The following is a 21687-nucleotide window of genomic DNA, read 5'->3' as shown; positions in this document are numbered from 1 at the left end:
GCAAATTAACACTCCAGCTCACCCAAAAATAGCACAGATAAAATGCATCCAAACACACCAAAATCTTGTGGCTTGAATGTGACCATTTTGGAAAAAGTTTGAAAATCCATCGGGTGAGAATACTTTAAAAAGCAGCTGCAACCACCACTCACTTCTCCAGCTCTCTCAACACCGGTGTACACTTCTCATTTCTCCCCTCCTCACCTCCGTTCTTAACAGGATAGACTGTTGCGGTGGCAGGTCACACACTACGCCAACATAATACTGTTAGGGGTGGGGGGGGGAGGGGGAGGAGGGCGAGGCCCTGCAATATTGCAGCCGCTGTTCCAGGAAAACAGATCGAGACACTGAACACGTCAGCCTGTTATTGCGCTCATGAAGTTGTCAGGGAGCCTCAAACACTGCTCTCGCTGAATGACGCCCCAATGAGCACACGCTTCACAAGGCCGGCTTCCAGCTGTGCGAAGGCAAGGAACTAAGCATGCCTTTTTCTTTCTCTCTCTTATTTTTTTTTCTTTGTCCTGCTTTCCGACCGCTTCCACTGCTTTACTTATACCTGCTCAAGTGTAGCCTTTCTGCAACATCTAAGTAAGATGATTTCCACCTTCTCCTTTGAGCTTGGCCTCCATGAACACCTACAAAGCCTCTTTTATGCTTTATGATAGGTGACACAAAGTGTACCCTTGTTTGCTGCAGGCATGCTAGTAATGGATTGATCTGAGTCAACAGCTTTTTGTTCCGTTGAGTGAGTTATTTTTCATAGCTTGAGTTCTCATGACCCCGGTAATAACAGCTAACAACTTTCATTATGTGGCTCCTGAATAAAACTTGGGTTGTATTTCTCTCACCTGCACGGAAGATGCTGACAAAGTAATCTCCCTACAAGCAGCAGCAAGGCTTCTGCGCTAGTTTGCACCCAATCTCCAAGGCAACCAGCTGTTGTCCTGGGCGTTGGGGTGGATTATACCCTCCACCAATTCAATTACTGACCACAGCTTCGGGATATCTCCTAGTAAACCCGCAGCTTTGTTGCCTGGAATCAAAGATATCGACTCCTCACACTGGATGGGTTGCTAAGGAGATGGTCAAAAACAAAAACACGGTAGTCTAATTGCGGATGTACATGTTGCAGCTACATATTGGGTATGGGGATTAACAGAGTAGAGGTGTCGTTATCTCCTGCAGGTAAGTTTTAAACCTTTCCACCCACCGCATTGCATGGATCTCCATTTGGCTAATTCGGTCGCCAGTTCAGCTCCAATTAGCAGTTAGCGATGCAACGCCGCCTCCATAGCACACATTTTTGGTTTGAGGATGGTTGTTCCTCACCAGAACTCTTTGTTCATATTATTAAAAGTTTATATTATCGCATTGTTGGTTTCACAACAAACCCAGATGAATCGCACTCGACCTTGGTTTCGTCTGACAAAGCCCGCGGTTTCAGATGGTCATAACAGTTTGGCGAAGTCCAGATTTAAATTTGTGATCGCAGGATAAAAAAAAAATGTTTAACAGCAGGTTGCCGCTCAAGTCGCCATTTTTTACTGTAGGTCTCTAAAGGTGAGTTTTGGAGATTTTATCCTTTTTGCTTTGTTTTATAGCAAAATAAACTCGGGCCATTGTTTGGCATTGTTTTCTCAAAGTTAGAGATCTTGCATTTGAGTGGCACAAGTACTCTGGACCAGTGCAAAACCGATCTTTAAACATTTTAAAGATTGGTTCATAAGTTTTTTTTTTGCATCTGAACAACAAATACTGATGATTCAAAGACTTGCAACCCTGACTAAGCTCTGTAAATGCACTCAGACGTGAGTGAAAAGATGCTCAAACCTAGACAGAGGGGCGACACGAACATCAGCTGCTCTTTATTCATTCATGACTGCTGTCTGTCTGAAGAGTCCCAACAGAGTTCCGAGTTCAACTCTTGAAGAATCTGTTCTCTTCCAAAAATCTTAATTTGATCACCTTTGTGGTTCTTGGTCTCTGCAGCACCCACTTTTCTACGTTGTTGCCAAAAGTTTGAGTTGTCAAAATCGCGCAGCAGAATGTGTTCCCTGCCGTTGAGTCCGTCCACCCGGCTGTCACGTCTGCTTGCGCTGTAAAGTAGTAAGCCCTCTGGTCCTGTCACGGCGGGTAAATCCGGAGGTCTCACTATCTGCTCTCACCCACAGCACATCTTTGCACCCGACATATTGGCCTGTTTTTCCTCCCAGTCGCCGCTGAGATAAGATGTCTACCCCAGGGGACTTGGCTTCACGTACACTCACACCCAGAAACACACACTCTAAACACCAGTTGTCAGTTGAACCCCTCTTAGAGGATGATCGTTTTTTTTTTTTTTTTTTTTGGTTTTTCCATGTCCTGCTGTGCTCACCCCTCACCTCACCCCCCCTGCAGCAGAGCCGACACTGACGCAAAGCACCTCAGTCATAAATAGAAAATAAGTCTGCTGCATCAAATGGATGGAGAAGGAAGACAGGAAGGAGAACCATGGAGACAGGAGAAAATAGCTTCAACAAAATGCCCCTCAGGGGCTTGGACACCTGGGTCAGCGAGAAGGAATCGAGGATCGCGGAGAAATTTCTGGAGGGCTAACTTCTTTACAGCGGCAGTTGTTTCAGTCACACCGACTCGGCGCATTAATATTGGATTGCGCCGGGTCCTTTCTCGACACGGCCCGAGCCGTCTAGAGGGGAAGAGCGCATTTATCCTGACCTGCAAGAAGGGCAACGCACACAAACGGTTTCCCTGCTCCCGGCAGCCTGGCGGGTCAAATAAAAACCAGGGCGTTAATGGAGACCCGGAACTCATCTTCGACTTTTTTTTAAGCTCCCTGCAAACTTTCACGCTTAATTCTTACCAAAGCCTGCGCCTGTTGATATGAAATATGCTTCTGTCGTGGCTGTTAAAATTAACTAACGCTGCATGTATTAAGCAAATCGAAGTTTTCAGTGTAATATTCTTTTTTCCTGTGGTTGTGGAGTGAAAAAAAATAATGCAGAGTTTTCAAAGACTTTCATCAATATGAAAAGTTTAGCATGATTTACACCAAGCCCCATAAAATCCTGATAATTTCCACACAAGGCGACTTCTGATTGGGCAGACTGGATTTTCGTCTTACCGCTGTCAATCAAGCTTGTGTATGCGCTGGTCACACCTTTCCCCCTTGCACTCTGCTACTCTGAATTGGTGGCCATGCTAACTAAGGCTAGTTAGCATGGCCACCAATTTCGGCGAATAAAGTTTTTCTGTAACGTTTTTTTTTCACCATTAGTGCATTGAGCAGCACATTCACATGACTGATTGACAGTGCTAAGACCCTCCTCCTGGCTCTGATTGGTCGTTTCTGACCAGAAGTGGTCTGTTTCTGCAGGTGTCAGTAGTAACACTGGAAGGAGGAGGAGGAGCTTCACATGCTGTACTGTAGCTACGGTGACAATCTTAACAAATATGTAAAATCAACACACATTTTAACATATTGCAGCTTTAAATGAGTCAGAGTAAAGAGAGGTCAAGCACAAAAACATGCCAAATTAAACATGTCTAATGTATGTACTTCTTTCTGACATAAAATCTTTATGAAAGATATTTAAAGGGATGCTAAAGTACAGGATATCATATATTTACCGTAATACATTTGAGATATTTTTAAGACTTGTTGGTTCAGTAACTGCTACAGTTTTCTTTTTTAGTCATTCTAAATTGCCCTTGTAGGTTGCTTTTTGTTTTCCAGCTCCCTGTGTTTACTCTGTATGAGCAGAGTGAGCTTGGATGACAAATCTGTCCAGTTTCTCAAATTCCTCATGTTGTCATTTCCACACATGACTCCACACATGGCAGCTTTCCACACAAAAAGCTGCCATGAAGCAACTTTGTCAAACATACATCCATTTATTTTATTTTTTATCTTCCCCCCCTCCTCCCCCTTACAGTGACCAGCCACTCCTTGTCTACGGTCAATTAGGTTTGTGTCGGCGCTCGCCTCATATTCTCAGGGCAGGAAAAGTGTTTGCAAAGGCCTTCTGGCTAATGGAACCATTTAGGTGAGAGGGATGCATTGAGTGTGGCACTTCTGAGCTAGCCTGCTGAGGAGTGCTGGAGAGGACAACTAACATTATAGGGTGTAATTACTTCAAGCACCATTAGGAACGCAATAACGTCCTGCGCCGTGCACAACAGCCCAGACCAACATACTCGCTCTCTCTCTCTCTCTCTGTGTGTGTGTGTGTGCGGCTTGCTTTGTGTTTGCCTTTACAAACCGCTCCTATTCAAGTGATTAGCCAATAATGAGGAGATTGTGCCAACAACAGATTCCCTGTTTGCTAACAATGCGCCAGCAGAGGAAATGACTTGGAACTTTAAAGTGCTCTGCTGTAACCTGCTGGCAGAGGCCGCCGCGCCACCGAGGGCTCGGCAGGAGGCGGAGGGATTACTTTTCATCTCACTGTTGGCTTCGGAGAACGGCGTTCTTTAAAAGTAATTGAAAAAATCTCAGCGTAAGATGTTGCTCGTCGAAAATTGTTGGTAGCGTTTTCTTTATTTTAGAAATGTGCAGGAAGGTGAACGTTTTCCTTCCGTCAGCGCAACAGGATATTTTTTTTTATTTTTTACAATGACGGCTTATGTTTAAAGTAAAAACCAGAAAATCTTACCAAGTATTTTTTTTTTTTGCTCTTGTTTTTGGTTCAAATGTCTTAGTCCATGTTAAATAAGACAAAAACTAATGTACAAGTATAAATAGGAGCTTATTTCAATTCAATAGCTCCTTCATATTGGTGAAAACATTCGAGTTCTAGACATTTTTCTGTCTTCAATTAAAAAAATCTGCCAATAGAACTGGACCTTTTTCATCAATATTAAAGGTTTTTTATATATATATATGCTACATAAGCTCTTATACTTCGCTGAAAGGTTACCTATTATTTTTGTCCTTTTCAAAGTGTCCGAATACATTTTCACCAGAAACTAGACCAAAAACACTTGATAAGATTTTGTGTTTTTGCAGTGAATCTGTGTCGGTATTGGTTAGAAAACCACTCCGCGGGAAGGGAGCGAAACATTGTTTATTTTTTGCTTCTTTTCTTGCAGCCCAAAACAAATCTTCCCCTGGAACATCTTAAATTTCCACAGTGATTTTAGGTTATACAAGATTTATTTCTCTCTCCTCCTTTTCTTCAGCAGAAGCTGCTTTGATGTTCATCTCTCTCCTCTACGCTTGATCCTCGTCAGGTATTGGCATTCTCCTCTTGCGTTTCTATGGAAAGCACCGCTGGCGCTTCTGCGTTTAAACAACGTCTCTTTCGTTGGTCACCGCCATCGCTGCTGCTGGCCTCTTTCTTTCCAAGCTAAGATCACCTCACTCACTGCTTCTTCAGAGGACAATATTCCAATACTTTGCCTGAACACAGACATTAGTGACTTTATTTCAGTTGGCAAGAACAAAACAGAAAAAAAAAGAAAATGTTATTTCTGGCCAGGACATTTCATACTGCACAAAGAACTCTCTGTTCCCTCCTACTGAAGCATTTCTACAAGATATAACTTTTGGCCAGTGGATGTCAAGGACAAGCTGCAGGAACAGAAGGATGTCATTTTGTTCTTGCGACTCTGAGAGCGAGAGCCCATTTGTTTCTGTAGAGTATACACCGGCTTTTACTTGTCCAAATCCACTAAATGAGATGTTGCTGCCATTAACTCTGAAAAGTTTATTTTTTTTTTCCTCCTCTCTCTGTCTCTCTCTCCGGATGAAGCAGATCAGCTTAGTGTGTCTTCATTGGAAAACGTCACCTCCTTTTGAAAGTCATCAGCTCTGCATTTCTTTTTTTTTTTCTGTGACAGAGATGCAAGTTAAGCCTTTGCTGACATTGACAAGTTTAGACATGAACGAGCTTCAAACTTTAGCGCTGTCTCTTTCCTGGATGTAGTCACTAACTGTGTTTCCATTAACTACATACTTGCGGAGTTTGACATTTTGACAATAAATTTGCTCAATGGAAAAAAAAAAGTCATTTTTTGATTTCAGCGCTGAGGTGCTTTTTTGTTTTGTTTTGTTTTTTATACCTTATCAAAACTGGTTTATTTTTGCAAAACTTCAATGGAGACACTTTTTTTCGTGTCAAATGACCAACAATGTTGGCACTGCCAGAAACCACAAAGAAGACGACGGCAGGAAGTGGTTGGATGATCATGACGTTGGTTGCATGTTTTCTTAATGACTTTCTGCATGGACACGTGATTTTAATTACTTTTCTTATTTAATGGAAACATCGATTGTTATTTTTTCGACATTAGCGGAATATTGACAAAAGTTTTACCCACAATTTGTAATGGAACCGCGACAAGAGACACACTGTTTACATTAATTTAATATTTATTTTCTTTTTGCATATTACAACTCATTCACTATGCGGTCGGAATATCCAATAGCTTCCTGTTTATTATTTCTTCTCATTGTGATCTTTTTTGTGTCATGCCTTTTTTGGAAAATGGGTGCAAATGCTTTCGAGAAGCCGATCATTTTCCTCTCTCTGACTTTTTTGTTTTTGTTTCTGAATTTGTCTTTTTAGAAGGCGTCATGCTTTCCGTGTACCAAACGGCGATTACTTCATTACAGCGCAAGCTGAAAGCAGCAATTATTCATCACTCAGGGGTGACCTTCTTACAGTATGTTCAGCTTTTTTTTTCTTTTTTCTCTCCCATTTGTACCGCTTGTCAGTAAAGCTATGAAATTCAAAGTAATTAAACACAAATTAGTTTAATTGCCTTCATTGTGGTTGATCTGGGGAATTGCTTCCTTTTGTAAATGCAAATTCCAGTAAATGACACCATCAAAGAAAAGGCCTCTCTAATTGTAAACACAATGGTATGTTTTTTTTTTTTTAGAGGGCGATGTGAGCGAGCTCTGAAATCGCATTAGCATCAAGCCAAGACAACATTAATCTGCCTGGCTGTCGCATCCAGAACAGAACGGTGGCGGTTTTAATAAAGCTCAGATGACGCCCAGGAAACCGGCAGTAACTCGACTCGTTGCGCCGCACGCGAAAGGTTTGCCACCCCGAGGGCACGTTTGGCTAAACCTTCCTCTTCAGAAATGAAAGGATCGCAGGGTAAATTATATATCACAGCGCTGCTTTGAGAGGATTACTACAGTTTGAAAGATTAAGAAGATGCCGGGTGTGTAGCCTCGCTAATTGCTGTATTAATGCTGATTCAAGGGCCTCTCGCTGAGAGTGTTGGCTTTTCCTCAAAATTAGCATGAGGGATGAACGGTTTGCTGTGACGGTGGAAAAAGGGCGTCGTGATTAGTTGGCTTTAGTTCACGGCCATAGAAACCGCTAACGTGCGTTCCTTTTCATTTAATTAATGCTGATGATGATTCAACCACCCCCCAAAAAAAACGCGCAGCCTGCTGATTGCGTCCGTTCGTTCAAGGTTTAAAGCTACAGTCGTTTCAAAGCCATATTTTTAGAATTAATTTATAAAACCCTCTATCTTCTGTTGGAACCTAATGAATGAATGAATGAATGACATTGATTTGGTTCACCAAAACGAAGAGCTCTGTCTGGAGTTTCCATCTGAAGATAGTTGTTAGTAAAGACAATGAATACGAACTGACATAAACCGAAACGATGGAGATCAATGAAACCATAAAAAGGTTCAAAGACCAAATATAAGTACGGGGGGAAAATATGATATGTTTATTTATTAAAGCAGTAAAGAGGTGGGTATCTGTGCCTACGTGGTCCGACATGTCTGCTGCGTCACCAGCAAAGACTCTTTGCTTCAGTTGTGAAAGAGTCGCTTTAATTCAGTCACATTTGAGAGCTTTCAAGGCTGAATGGCCTATTTGAGTCATGTCACAGCATCAGGTTAAGATTTGTATCCAGACTTTGACTAGGCTATCCTAAAACCTATATTGTTTGGCACCATTTAGAGGTGGACTTCCTGGTGTACATCGGAATATTGTCGCGGCTTTTGCGTAAGGACGTCTTCACGTCTGAAACGGAATCATATCAATTGCAGCATCTGGTCCAGTGTTGAAAGCAGAAAATTATGGAAACTGTCTGAAGCGTTGTTTGGTAAGCAGTGGTTTTCAGAATTATAATTTTCCTATAGATGCAATTTTTTAGCCCACTCTAATTGTTAAATCGTAATTTTTTTTTTCCCAACTGGGAAGGGAGAAGTTCACCAAAGGACTCCTGGTTTGGTATTCACTGTGGCTGTGCACATTGACAGTAATCAAAATGGAGACAGATGTATTATTACTAGCATGTATTGCTAATACCAGTAGATACCAAAACATCAAATCTTTGTGGTGTTTTCTGACTTGCAAGTTTAGCTCTCTCAACTCGGGTGTGACATCGGACTTGAGCTTCAACTTTTGAAAAAAAATAAAAAATCAAACAAATCCCAAACATTAAGCAAGCTGAACAAATTTTCAGTGGCGCAGACAAAGCGTCTGCGTACTGTAGCATGAGATTAAATAACATCATCCCGTCATTTTGTGTTATATGTGAAGCAGAATTTTTTTTATGTCCAAATCATGCATGGCGGACTGACACAGAGATTAGGTGAATAAAAAGGCAAAACTGCAAAATAACTTTACTCATGTGTCTCTGAAATACAGGCACACACTATACAGGACAAAGGTCATGATTTACCTGTGGAAATATTCAAGAACTCTGACAGAACATTAGCAGAAAGCATCTGGTTTTATGTCTGACACTTGGCATATGAAAGCGCATCACAAGTGAAAACGTGTATAGAAAGCTGTGTTGGTGGGCCACACAGAGTGAGAGATGGCAGCCAGGCGGTGGCTTCTGACTGAGAAGATGGACTGTTATAAGCTCATTGATCCAAATCTCTCAGAGGGAACTCACTCTGATCAATAAAGAGAAAAGAGGGCAGTGGTACTCTGCTGTTTTTAAACTATGGCCCCACCAATATTTGCTCCCTTCATCCTCCCTTCCAACCCCTGAGACTTCTTTTTCTCACTTTCGCCTCTTTCATCCGGCCTCTTTCTCTCACACTTCTACATATTTCTGCTTTTCTTCGGTATTTGAAAGGAAACTGCGATTTTCTACATTTGCCTCCTACGGTTATTGGTGTCATACCTCAACACCATCTATACGGCCGTACTCTTGACACCGGAGCACATTTTTCTTGCTCTCACCTCTCACACTTGACGGAACAATACGAGTCAGTGGACCGGGAATTGGTCTTGTTTTGTTTGCGGTAGAAACTGGGAGAAACGAAAAATAAAACATGGAAGAACTGGTTTAATACCAGGAATAGTCTAAAAACAGGTCAACGGATCCTCTCGTAGAGTCGCCGTGTGGTCACATGGGAAGACGACGCCGGCAAGGGTGTTTTTCTTTAACACCTTGTGTGACTTTGAATAAAAGTGTGAATCTTTATGTAGGGAAAGAAAACAGACATGTTGATGCAAGCGTGTGAAGGTGAGAGCCGGACAGAGTGTGAATGAGTGTGTCCCGGGGACGCCAGAGCACCGTCATCTCCCATCAGCGTGCCCCTTCTCAGGTAAATACACCAAATTGAGGACAGCCAACTGCTCTGTGTGTGTGTGTTTGTGGCGAAGGGTGTTTTTTTTTTTTTTTGTTTTGTTTTGCCGCCGTTTTGACTCACCTAGTGTCTCAGGTGGTATGTGAGAATGAGATAGAAGCTCACGGCGAGCTGCCAACAAGCAGATGGAGGATAAATCAATAAGGAAGTAGCAAAGCAAGAAAATGAGGGTAGGGGGAGGCAGGAGGAGGGAAAACAATTTGGTTACTACTGCAGGAGAAAATCCCTCTTGTCTTTAAGTAAAGCTACACTTTGTCGACTGTCAATCTCGCACTCAGTTTACAGATCTCTTGATACATGTTTAAAAGAGCGGGGGGAGAAGGGCAAGCAGGAAATGCATCTCAAACCTTTCACGGATGAACGGAACATAAAAGGGCAACGGTGGCTTCTTCTAGTTTTCTCTTGCCAAGAACGCCGAATGCTCGAGCGCATGGATTTCAGTTCGGTTTAAAAATGGCCGCGTGCCGCTTCTCCCTTCCAGTTTTGATGGAGATGAGGACGAGCTCTTGGAGGAGAACCTGAACTGGCCAACTACCGAGGAAGCGGCCAAATGACAGAGCTGATGAAGCGAAGTTTAGAAGTTTGGCGAGTCGCTCTGCGTTTCAAGAGCTGTTAGCAAGGCGTAGCTTAGCGCCAACCTTCAGGGAAACTTTGATGGAAGTTGTATGTTTCCATCCGTCATGCGAGTTTTGGGCAAAAGAGAAGACAAACAGTGAATTAGGTTGGTTTTCATCTACTGGTTTGCAGTGTACATGAATTGTAGTCTCTTTCCTTTTAGAGATGGAGTCATTTGGACCCCAGGAGTTTTTTACTTCGCGAGCGGGGTTGCACTGACCCTGCGTGCGCTTTTATGATGTTCTTTTTTTGTGGTTTTGGGAAAAAACATGAAAAAATTTGATTCAAATCACGAACAGGCACTTAATTCGGGATTTGAATCAAATGAAATCAATTTCCAAGTTCACCTTGTTTGCAATTTGCAGTGTTTTTAATAGCTAGAGTGAGGAATGTTAAATAGTTGCTATATTAAGCTATTTCCCCAGACAATACTGTTCCTACATAACAGGTAACATTTAATACAGTTGATGTAATCCCATAATGCCCATAGTGACTGTAAAGTTTAAATTACTGAATTTAACGACCACTTCTCAGAGTAGGAGTGGTTTCACAGACTGAGAGTAGCTTTAAATATCACCACAGACCTCAGTCGGATGTTCTTTAATGAAACATCTCGTTCGCACCAGCGCACCCTATTAAACCCCTCTCAGCCAGAGAGAAAGACAAATAGAGAAAGATGGAGGCAGAGGAAAATCGGAGCGCGGTCGGGTTGACCTTTGTATGCGAACGTTGGAGAGTGTGTCTCAAAAAGAAATGAAAAATTGAGGGAATAAAGCATCAGTGCAATAAAAATCAAGCTCAACCGCAGACCCATTTCATAAGCACTTTATTCAGGATTTGAATCAAATGAAATCAGTTTTCATGTTGACCTCATTTGCAATTTGGAGCGTTTTTTTTTTTTATATAGATGGAGTGAGGACTTTTAAATTGTCGCTATTTTATCTTCAGATTGTTGCTAATGTTAGCTTAGCACACAGAAACAAAAAGTAGCAGAGAAGTTACTTTATTGAATGGCCAACATTTAGCCATTCAATAAAGCCGTTCATAGAACAAAATGGCAGTTATGTGAAAGTGCACAAAGAAGGGAAAAGTAAATTGGCATCCACGTTAGGAAGCTAAGTTTAGCTAAGTTGCAGTGATGCTACATTACTCAGATTTATTTGGCTGGTATGTGGCCAAATAACAGAGACATTGGGAGATAGAAGAGTGAATATTTGATTTTGGTACATGATTTAAGATGAAATATTGAGCAAACACCCATTCTTGGCAATGTGCTTAATGGACCCTCAGTATGTTTGTCTTTTTTGTAAACAAGCTAATAGTGCAGTTTTCTTCTTTCAGTCTTTTCAGCCAGATGTTTTCACATTTCTGCCAAAAACAACAATTAATGTGATCAGTGATGTTGGACTGCTGTTATCTTGAACACAAAGTCTTTGGTATACATAAGTGACAAAAAGTGAAATATTTCTCCGTACATTGATTTATTTCCTCTCGAGGATGTATTTTTACTGAGAACAAATCCTAGAAACCCTGCAGTCTACAAGGCCAACAGAATAATCTCCATTTTATATGAAAAAAAATTCCCAAATTCTATCCAGCACATGATGGGAATATGGAAAAGCGCAGGAACCCGGATACAACAATATATATTTTCAGGAGACATGATTGCTGCTGGTTCACTTCACAACAAACCTTTTTGTTTGCAGCTTTTTGGACGTAACTTCTGTCGCAGAAAATGTATATCTGGAAACATAAAACCCATTAATCTTAAAAAAGAAGAATGCAGGTACACACAGTCTTGACAGCAAAGAAAACCCTATTTCAGATTTCACACAACTGAAATATGATTTCTGTTTTGCTTAATAAAAGAACGGACCCATTTATTTTAGCTCGTCTTCTCCGTCCAATTTATGCTGTGATAGAACATCATCCAGCGAGCTGAAGGTCAACGACGGACATCCTGAATCGATAGAAAGCGGTCCAGAGGATTCAAAGGAAACAGATTCGAGAGGAAAAGTGTGTGTGTAAATAAGAAAATATAATATTTATATATAAATATAAGGAATAAAACGGCATATCTGTGTGTTTGCGTGCGTCTGCTGGTGCTGGACGGCTCTTGGCTTCAGAGAGAAAGCATCTGATGGAAAAAAAAAAAAAAGGCTGCTGTGGGTTTAATTGGGAAAGAGCTAACTCATGACATCTGCACTTTTCCACTCATCAATAACAGCACAACCCTGCAGGGATGCTGGAAAATGCATTTCACCTTTTCAAACACTTGTGTGTAGGCCCAACATAAAGTTTCATCACTATAACAGCGGGCCAAAGTAAAAGCTGGTGCGTTCATTTTCTGCTGACTCTGCCGCCGCGGGTTCAAGACCTGCTTGACCCGCGACTTTGGAAGAGCAAAGAGAGGCTAATTTGGGAGCAGAGGGGTAGATTGTCTGTAATGACATTAGCGACGCAGAAATCCGCCGGCTCCCAGGTGATGAGCGAGCGGCTCTTTGAGCCGGAAAGGAGAGGAGCCACAGGTGCGGCGCAGAGGCGCCGAGACACTCCAAGTCATTCAGGAAGCACTTTTCCTTATTGCCCAGCAGCCACCAGGGTCCCGTTGGGGTTTAAGTCACGGGATTCAATTCTTTTTATTAGTGCCTGTGGCTCATATGGGCTTTCACATGAAAAAGAAAAAACTTTTTTTTTTTCTTAAATAAGAAAGATATGATTGCTTGAATGAGTGTTTTTGAATTCACAGACATCTTCATTCTTTGCACAAAGCTGTACCACCCTGACTGTGTCTCTACGTTGTTGCAGGATGATTTTTATTTTTCATGTTCTGCTTGGAGTCCGGCTCCGTTTCATCCTGCTGGAGGAACTCCCAGTCTGTTTGGGATGCTCTGAGCTTTAGCTTTGTCTTTTTTTTTATTTTTTTATTCCGGATGTGAAAGCAGCACTAATAGGGTGCAGGAAACCATATTTCACCCAGCTTACTCCAAAAAGTAATGACTAGTCCTGATTTTTGAGGTCCCCCACTAACCGGCGATGCAACGTGATCCATTTGAATTCAACATGTCTCGTCATTTTCTACCCAATACTGCGCAAACCCATTAAAGCAAACACTATAATCATCATCGAAAGGCAGCTTGTGCAATTGAAACGTGGATGTTGTATGTGCTTTTCCAGGAAATCAACACTTTCAAGTCTTTTATTTTTCTCCCCCTACTCCTTTTCAGTCTTTGTGTCTTCAGGACATGACGCCGGTCAAATGTCGTCACACGGCCACCTCTGCGTCTTGCTGCTCCTCGATTCCCCGAGCAAACAGCCTGATCAGCTGACACTGGACACTGTGGAGAAAAGGTAGGACACACACACACACACACTGCATCATTTAGCCTGAATAACAAACCATAATCTTAATGGCTGCGCTTTCATTGCGACATTACTGTCAGAGCAGCAGATGTGAAAGCAGAGCAGATTAATGCTCAGATTTAAAAAGTGGAAATCATTGTGGTGTGATGAGCACAGATGCTATTAATGTTATAATAAAATTGGATAAAATGTCAACTTGTAGGCATTTGGTTTTTACATTGTAGCAACAATCTTCAATGTATGAAGATTTATTTATTTTTGGTGGTAGGCTAGCGCGCACACACACCAAAAAAAAAAAAAAACAATAGGGGAAAAAAAAGCTAACTTCTCCACACAATCAGACTGCCACCACGCTGGCAGTTTTCACACCTGATAGTCTGGTAGACAAACTGCAATATTTGTCAAATTGTCTCCTGTTTCGATCTGCACCGTATCAAACAATCCAAACCCTTTTGAAAAACCTGTTCCCACCCTCACCTGTGGTGGCGCTGCACCAAGAACCACTGAAAGAAATGACATGAAAACCACTGAAGAAGTCGGGAGCGCAACTTCTTTCTTTAAGAAATGTAAACAAAAATGGAGTGGCGGTTGAAGGATTTCTGTTTATGTCTTTGGTAAAAGACTACAAGCCACTCCTTCTGTTAGCATTGGACTCTAGCAGAAGGAGTCTAATGCTAGCAAACTAGCTAGCGTTCGACTCTAGCTGTGATTATGTGCTAGCAGCTCAATATCCAGGCAGATGAGACGATATTTCACAGTATTGTCATATTTCCAGAATATCAAAACCATTAAAAAAAATAAATAAATCTGACCAAAATGTCCAAGAGAGCTGCTTGCTGGCATTTTAATTGCACCAAGACTTGATTTAAAGTTTGGCTCATCATTATCGCACTTTATGTTTCACCCTTTTTTTTTTTTGTTTTCCCCACCGGTGAACCTCTTCCTTCTTCCCTCTCCTTCTACTTCCCCGTTTCGCCTGGTCTGTTACCATTAATTATCCGAAATACACTCCGCTTGGCTCACTCCGGCAACGATTAGCGGCGTGGAAGGGGCAATAAATGGACGGACTTCGGCTTTAATTAAAGGGGAGTAGTCTTTTAACACGGGGAGGGCCGTTAAATTAGCAACATTACAGCACCATGCATCATTGGACAAGTACAATGGAGCATGAAATAAATGATGCATCAAGTGGATCCACTCCAGCTGCGAGGAGGTCTGATAGTTGGGGGTTATGTGGGGGGGACTGAAGTGAAGACAGGAGCAGAATAACGAGGGGGGCTAATTCTATGTTGTTGCCAAAGACTGCAAAGAACAGACAGAGAAGGCCCGTTTCATTTTATATTTGTTTAGCCACAAACAAAACCGAAACCCTCAATGAAGATGTGAGGTCACTGAAAGCAAATATATTGTTGAATTATTTTGATTCTTTTCTTTCTTTAGGAAAAAACACGTCATTGTCATTGATGACGCCACAAGGTCCACCATTTTTTAAAAAGTGAGGATGTTATCTTCAGCTTGTTATCCAACAAACGCCTCATGCTGCTCTACAGGAGCTGGAGCCTGTGTAGAGCCGGTCATTTGAAGAGGCGAGTCGACGTAAACGCAAAGCAGTTTACGTCGACTCGGTCTCTGGTCACCCCAGCTGGTTTGTTGGATTGATTTTGATGTCCAGGAGATGAAAGGAGCTGCTTTCATGTCTTTGAGTAGTTAAAGAAACGGCAGGATAGCAGCTCAGAAAAGAAAAGAAAACAAAAAAAAAGCCATAATTTGGAAATGAAATGCACTTTGTATGCACACTGCGATTCATGTCGACTCTTGTTTTGTATCGTGTGAGTGAACCGGGATCAAAGGTTACGCTCTATTGTCAGGACAGGATCACTTTTGCCGTTTCATGTTATGCATTTCTTTTACTTTTCCGTGTTTTCGCGACAAAACAAAACAGAAATCCAGGCATCATCACAATTAATCCTCACAGAGAGCCGAGATCTCAGCGGGAACGCGGCTCCCCAGCAGTTACCCCGCGCTGTGGATATTTCCAAGTCACTCACTTGGGATGATAGAAAGTGTTAACCACGTCTCCTGGCAACGCTCTCGGCAGCTCTTCTGATATTTCACCGAAACTTAAAAGTGGAAAATAAAACTTGGAACTGTGGGTTTTTGTTTCCGAGCTCAATCAACGCAGAGCTGTCAGGCACAGAGCGTAATCTTTTTCTACTTAGGCTTTGAAATGTGGAACATTTTGGGCAATTTAAGCAAAATTCACAACTTAATACCAAGAAGGAAGGTGTGAATATCCAACTGCAATGATGCAAGAAGAATAAGCTCTGTGAGTATTTCAATATTTCTTCCATTGTAATGCTTCTGCAGTGTTATGTGATTTTTATTCAAAGCCATTTGTCGGTTCTTTTCTATGCTGACAGAGATTTGGCGCACAGGAAGTTCCTTTCTGTGAGAAAATGAGAAATGTTTAAATATGCACGTCAGTGGGACTTTTTTTTTTTTTTTTTTTGAATGATTTGAAAGCCTTCATCAATAAGAGGGATCTTATTTCAACATTTGCTTCTGAACATCCACGTTTTCTCAGTCGCACGGTGTAAAAATGTGAAAATAACGCAGGCTGCAATATAAAATCACTGTCACTCCATGTCTCACCTGACTTGAATGGCGGTGTGATGCAGGATTTCCCCGTCGCAGTTCCAGCTGCTCTCGGCGGTGCGGTCGTCGTAGGTTTCTTGGAGAGAGGAGATGGGACTGAGGTCTGGACTCTCTGGATGTTCGCTGGCGTCTTCCAGAGGAGCCAAGTCCGGATGCCCTGGCTGGAAGCGAAACTTTCTCACCCTGTGGACCTCCACGAACCAGTGGTCAAACTAGGAAAAAAAAAAGAAGGTAAAGATGGGTGAGAAGGATTTGAACAGATGAGTTTAATCTTAGGAGTTCCTCTGTGTGAGGCGCTTAATTCAGTGGTCATCCTCAATGCCGAGGGCTTTAGATGGACAAAACCTCAGCGATCGTTCTGAATGCCAGCACATTCTGAGTAGCAGCAGGTGCCAAGATTAACACTCCCTCCTCTTTTTTTAAAACCAATCATTGTAATTTTGTTTCACGTCCTTCCACACATGTTTGCACTGAAAGATGCTTCTCTGGAATATCGTGTCTTCCTGTCTGCAGTGAATTGAACTGAGGAGACCTTGTACAAGCAAAGATGGATCTTCAATAGACTCCCAATGGAGAAAAATGTCATTTTGTCATCTGTTAAACTTCATACCACAAAGGAAATTTATGTCTTAGTCATTTCCCACTTGGTTTGTTCATTCTGTGTTTTATTGTCTCCTTCCCTCAGTACTCCATCAGCTGTTCTGCATGACTCTGATTAGACTCTCCTGGTTTCCATGGCACTTATCCCAACTCCTCCATCAAGTGTTGATCATTCAGCTCTACCATTGTATTCCAGTTCCAGTGAGTTGTTCTTATTTTATTATTCTGCTTACCATAACACATCTGATGTCTTGCTTGCTTTTAGGGAATTTTGGTCGATATCCGATATGCTGATGTACTAAAACTCATTTGGCTGACAACCATATAGTTTCAGTAAAATGTAGTTTTACTGAAACGATATGGCTTTCTCTACCGTGGAATTAAAATGCTGCATTATCTTTGTCAAATTTAACCTGCTGCCAAATGCAAATGCCAAGAAGGCTGAAAATGTAACAATTTCAACTTGCATTATGTTTAATGTCAAATTTATTTGTGACATTTCCTCTCTAAGACGATGACTGACAACACTCAAACATTGTAAATTTGCCTTTGTGCTGTGCTGCAGGCATCATTGTCACTGGTTTGTCACATAAAATCAATGCCTTTTGACAGAATGGCCGATGTCCAATATTAAATTGGACAGTTGATATCGCGCATCCCTACTTGTTTTTCATTTATTTCCAACTCTACAACCTCAAAATATGATACAAGTGGTTCAGTTTCACATTTTTCACTCTGTTTAAAGTACTCTGGGGCCGTCATTTACACATTATTCCACTTATTGCTGTCTTTTTATTTATTTATTTTCTTTCAAACTGCTTAGCAGGGCATTAAAAATGCAAAATTTAAGTAAAAAAAGAGCTACAGGAGGCTCTCCTGCTAACGACATACAGCAAAATACACACTCAGTTCAGCTGCAAACATATTATTAATAATATTAAGCATTATCAATGGCTTGTACCAAAATCCTTAAAGTGCTAACACACACATCTGGCTTGCTGATGTGTTTCACCATTAATTATCTGCTCTTGACCTGATGACCAGAGAGAGAACAACACTGATGGAAATGCTCCGTTTTTAATAATAGTGGGTGTAAACAGAGACTCCGCTCTCTCTCTCTCTGTGATTCTCTCTGTGTTCACTAATAAAAGCATCAAGCATTGAGGCAAACGGCAAAAAACACCTGATGCAAAAGGGGATGACGTAGAGGAAAAAAGGCGACGAGCAACACGGCCGTCCATTAGGACACTAGGTGAACTTTGGGAAATTGAATAAAAGGAGGAGGAGAGATGAAAAGAAATTATTTTGTCAGAAAGCGCTTTCATCTCTCTCTGTCGCAGAAAGGTTCGGCCGCCCTATCTTCGGCTTCACGGGGTGCCACTTTCTCTCTGTTCCATCCTTCTTTTCCCGTCCCTCTTCCCTCCCTTCTCGTCTTTTCTTATCCTCTCTCATCCTCAAAGCAGACTGACAGCCATTTATTTCACATCAAGCCCACTTTATGACTGCGGCCGCTTTGCATTCATGCCGGACGGTCTGCCTAAAAAGCTTTCTGACAAGGCCATGAATACGCTTAGTGGCTGCTCACGTCTAGTCTCTTTCTGCTTGGTTGGACTCAGATGCTGATATTAACTCGGCTTTGATACAATGTCCCACTCACCCCACTTGTATGACTGCTTGTCTCCCTTTCTGCGATGCGAGTTATGCAGCAAAGACGGCCTCAAACTAAGGAAGAAGCAAACCAAACGCCAAGGCACTTTAATCTGCAGCCTTTAGAAAATGAGATGAGTTAATGCGATATCATTGTTATTCCCAAAAGCTTCGACAGCTGGATTTATGAGACAAAATGAAAAATAAGACTGCAAACTGATTGCCAGGATAGCAGCCAAGGCTATACTTAGATGTGCCAGCATGTAGAAGAAAGCATCTAATCTATATGCTAACTATTATGTATAAGATTTTTCACAAAACACAGGATACTGGCGTTCCTGTTTGCATCACATTAGAGTTAAAAAAAAAAAAAAAAAAAGGTAAAACATCAAATTAGTGCTGCTGCAAGGAGCAACTGAGGAGGGAAAAATATCAAAGAAGAAAAAGAAGAACGACCACAGAGAGTTTTTGTAAGTGTGTAATCTGATCAAACCTTAGACAGAAATAATTCGGCAACAAAAACAAATTGGCTGGTGACTGGAAATGCCTTCATGGATCCAGTGAAGAGCCAGTTAGAGAAGAAGTATTAGTTGAAACCCCTCCAAAGGCCAAAGAGGCTCAAGGAAAGGTTCAGGGCATTCACTCGTACCTGGTCAGTCAGGTCACCTCAGCCGGAACAGCAAAAACTTAAAAAATGGAAGAACGCCACAAGCACTCGCCAACAAACCAGACGGACACAAGCCTGCAGTAGCAATCAGGGTCAAAGGGAGCCCAAAGCCCACAGTCAGTCAGACACATCCCTATAGGTCAACAGCCAGGAACTCATCACAAAGAAGCACAAACCAACCAACACCACACCAAATGAGACGGCCCTGCTCTGGAACACAGCCACACAAATTTTAACTGCAATAAAATCCCCTTCTCAACACACTGCCTGCCGTTTGGGGAAGAGGATATTGGCCAAGGTGTATGGACATACCCCACAGAAACTATTTGCTACTCTGATATAAGGTTGGTACCTCAAATGTAACTTTTAACTGTTGCCAAGTAGTAAAACAGCTTTGCTGAAAAGGAGATTGCTGCTGTAGCGACAGTTTGGGTTCATGGATTGCCAACGTTATCTGAGGATCATGAGATATGTCAAACCTGCCTTTTCTCTAAGCAGCAATAGCCTCACTACCTACTGCTATAGTGATCATGTTCGACAGATTTGTGGGAAGAAAATTTGTGACCATATTTGAGTCTGGCAGCAGAAAATGAATGAAATTGTCATAGAGAATCATTTTCAAGGTAAACTAGTCGTCTGAACTTAAAGTGCACAATGTTATGGTCAAATACAGATAAAGATGTCACCGGCAGCAACATAAACAGTTTAAGGTTTGACCTTTTCTTCCAGTGCAGAGCAGATAGATTAAACGTCTTAAGGTAATAATTAGTAATCAGCAGACTTCCCCTGTCCTGAGAGGGGCATTAGTCTGACATCGGCCTGTTTTCCCGTCCAGCATATCCCTGATGCAGCGATTACCACAGCCTTTCTGGATCGGGGTGGAGGTTATTTATGACACATGGGAATGCACAAGGGCTACGGCGCTTGAACTGAAGAGAAGCATGCTTGTGAAATTGAGCAGAGTCAGCAAAGGTAGGTGCTAGAGGGGAAAACTGCCTTCTGCTTGCTCATTCATGACTTTAACTCTTCATCGGTTCATCTGGGCTCTGATTTGGGAATGGGGCAGATTCTCCTGGAAAACCCTAAAACATTTTGCTCCTTCCTCCCCCTAAATTCACGTTTATTAAATCTGAAGTACTTGGCATGTGTAGCCCTCGCTACCTGGTCGTCGTTGTTGGTGTGTCGAAGAAGATGTCTGAAGAAGTCCAGACGGGAACACTTCCTGACCAGGATCAGGTCGGTGGTGCCGTCGGCGAGGTGGGCGAAGGGCGACAGGCCTTTCGGACTCCGAGGACACGCGCAGCTCATGCTGGCCGAGTTGATGGCAATAAACTTGCCGTGGATCACACTCCAGCCTCTATCGCTATCTGGAGACACAGCAGCACAACCCACGTCGTTACGACAGGTTCAAAGACAACGACATTCATCAATTTGAAAAACAGATCTCTCTGACATTTCGTGGCTGTGGATAACATCCTCCAATTCAACCTTTGAAGACTGTTGGCATTCATAAACTGAAATCCAACACGTGTATCTTTCTTGTTTTCATTTTGTGGCATTTAGTTGGAAATGAGCAAATGAGACGTTCTTATTCAAGTGTGAAGTCTGGTAATTGCATAGTTTCCCGTTACGACATGCTTGCTCATGTGAACCGTTCTATCCCTATGAACCTTGAGTCTTGTGGAAATTGCGTTTTGACGTTTTTTGTGTCTTTTTAATGAGCACTTCATGATAAAGAAGAATCTTTTATTTGCCTGGGTGTTTTAATAAATTCCCTCGTTTTGCTTTCATCTTTGCTTATCCTAAACTGGGTCACGGGGGAAACCCAGACATCTCTCGTCTCTTGACACTTGTCAGCTCACTCCAGGAGGATCTGAAGGTGTTCCTGGGCCGGGATGTGTGCATGTATTCTGGGAGTCTCCTCTGAGTTGGATCATCCCACAAAATCTCAAATGTCTCATGGGTAATTCTAGCTTCCCAACCCATTTCAATTAACTTCTTTTGATGAGAAAGTGAAGAATCTCTCTACTCCATGAAACTACTCATCTTATCTCTATGGTTCTACTTTATGGAGAAGACTTGTTCCAGCCAGGATTTTGTTATTCTAGTAATAAAACACCACTGTGGTTCAGTGGGTAGCAATACAGAATTATGCGTTCTATTTCAACTTACTCCTAGCACACATTGATTGGCCGTTGGGCAATGACCTCAAGTTGCCTAACTATATATAGTGCTCAAAAAATAAAGGGAACACTTAAACAACACAATATAACTCCAAGTGAATCAAACTTCTGGGAAATCAAACTGTCCACTTAGGAAGCAACACTGATTGACCCGACGAGGGTCCCTGTTGTCAATCAGTGTTGCTTCCTAAGTGGACAGTTTGATTTCACAGAAGTTTGATTTACTTGGAGTTATATTGTGTTGTTTAAGTGTTCCCTTTATTTTTTGAGCAGTGTACATATGAGTGAATGTGACTCCAATGTAAATGCTTTTAATTCATTTCACACTTTTCTAATCATACTAACCACTCGGATAGACAAAAGCTCAGCGTTTTG

General features: G+C 41.9%; 1 protein-coding gene across 3 annotated transcripts in view; it reads right to left on the bottom strand.

The window, feature by feature from the left end:
* Positions 1–11006: 11006 nt before the first annotated feature.
* Positions 11007–21687, bottom strand: part of cerk (ceramide kinase) — a 41196-nt gene continuing 30515 nt past the window's right edge. The window contains exons 11-14 of one of the 3 annotated variants that reach the window (XR_014086147.1): positions 20291–20496; positions 16213–16427; positions 12074–13535; positions 11007–11940 (exon numbers count right to left, since the gene is read on the bottom strand). Coding sequence is in view for 2 of the 3 variants with exons in the window: in XM_008401156.3 (XP_008399378.2) it covers positions 13463–13535; positions 16213–16427; positions 20291–20496 (494 nt within the window). In the remaining variant the exon portion in view is untranslated. Of the gene's footprint in view, positions 13536–16212; positions 16428–18472; positions 18538–20290; positions 20497–21687 lie in introns of those variants that run through there. The other 2 variants (XM_008401156.3, XM_081604279.1) reach the window with 2 other exon arrangements.

This window comes from Poecilia reticulata, chromosome 23, assembly GCF_904066995.2.
Source record: "Poecilia reticulata chromosome 23, P_reticulata-male-v2, whole genome shotgun sequence".
Taxonomy (NCBI): domain Eukaryota; kingdom Metazoa; phylum Chordata; class Actinopteri; order Cyprinodontiformes; family Poeciliidae; genus Poecilia; species Poecilia reticulata.
Note: the sequence above shows the minus strand (reverse complement) of the source record. Positions and strands in the feature narration are given on the sequence as shown.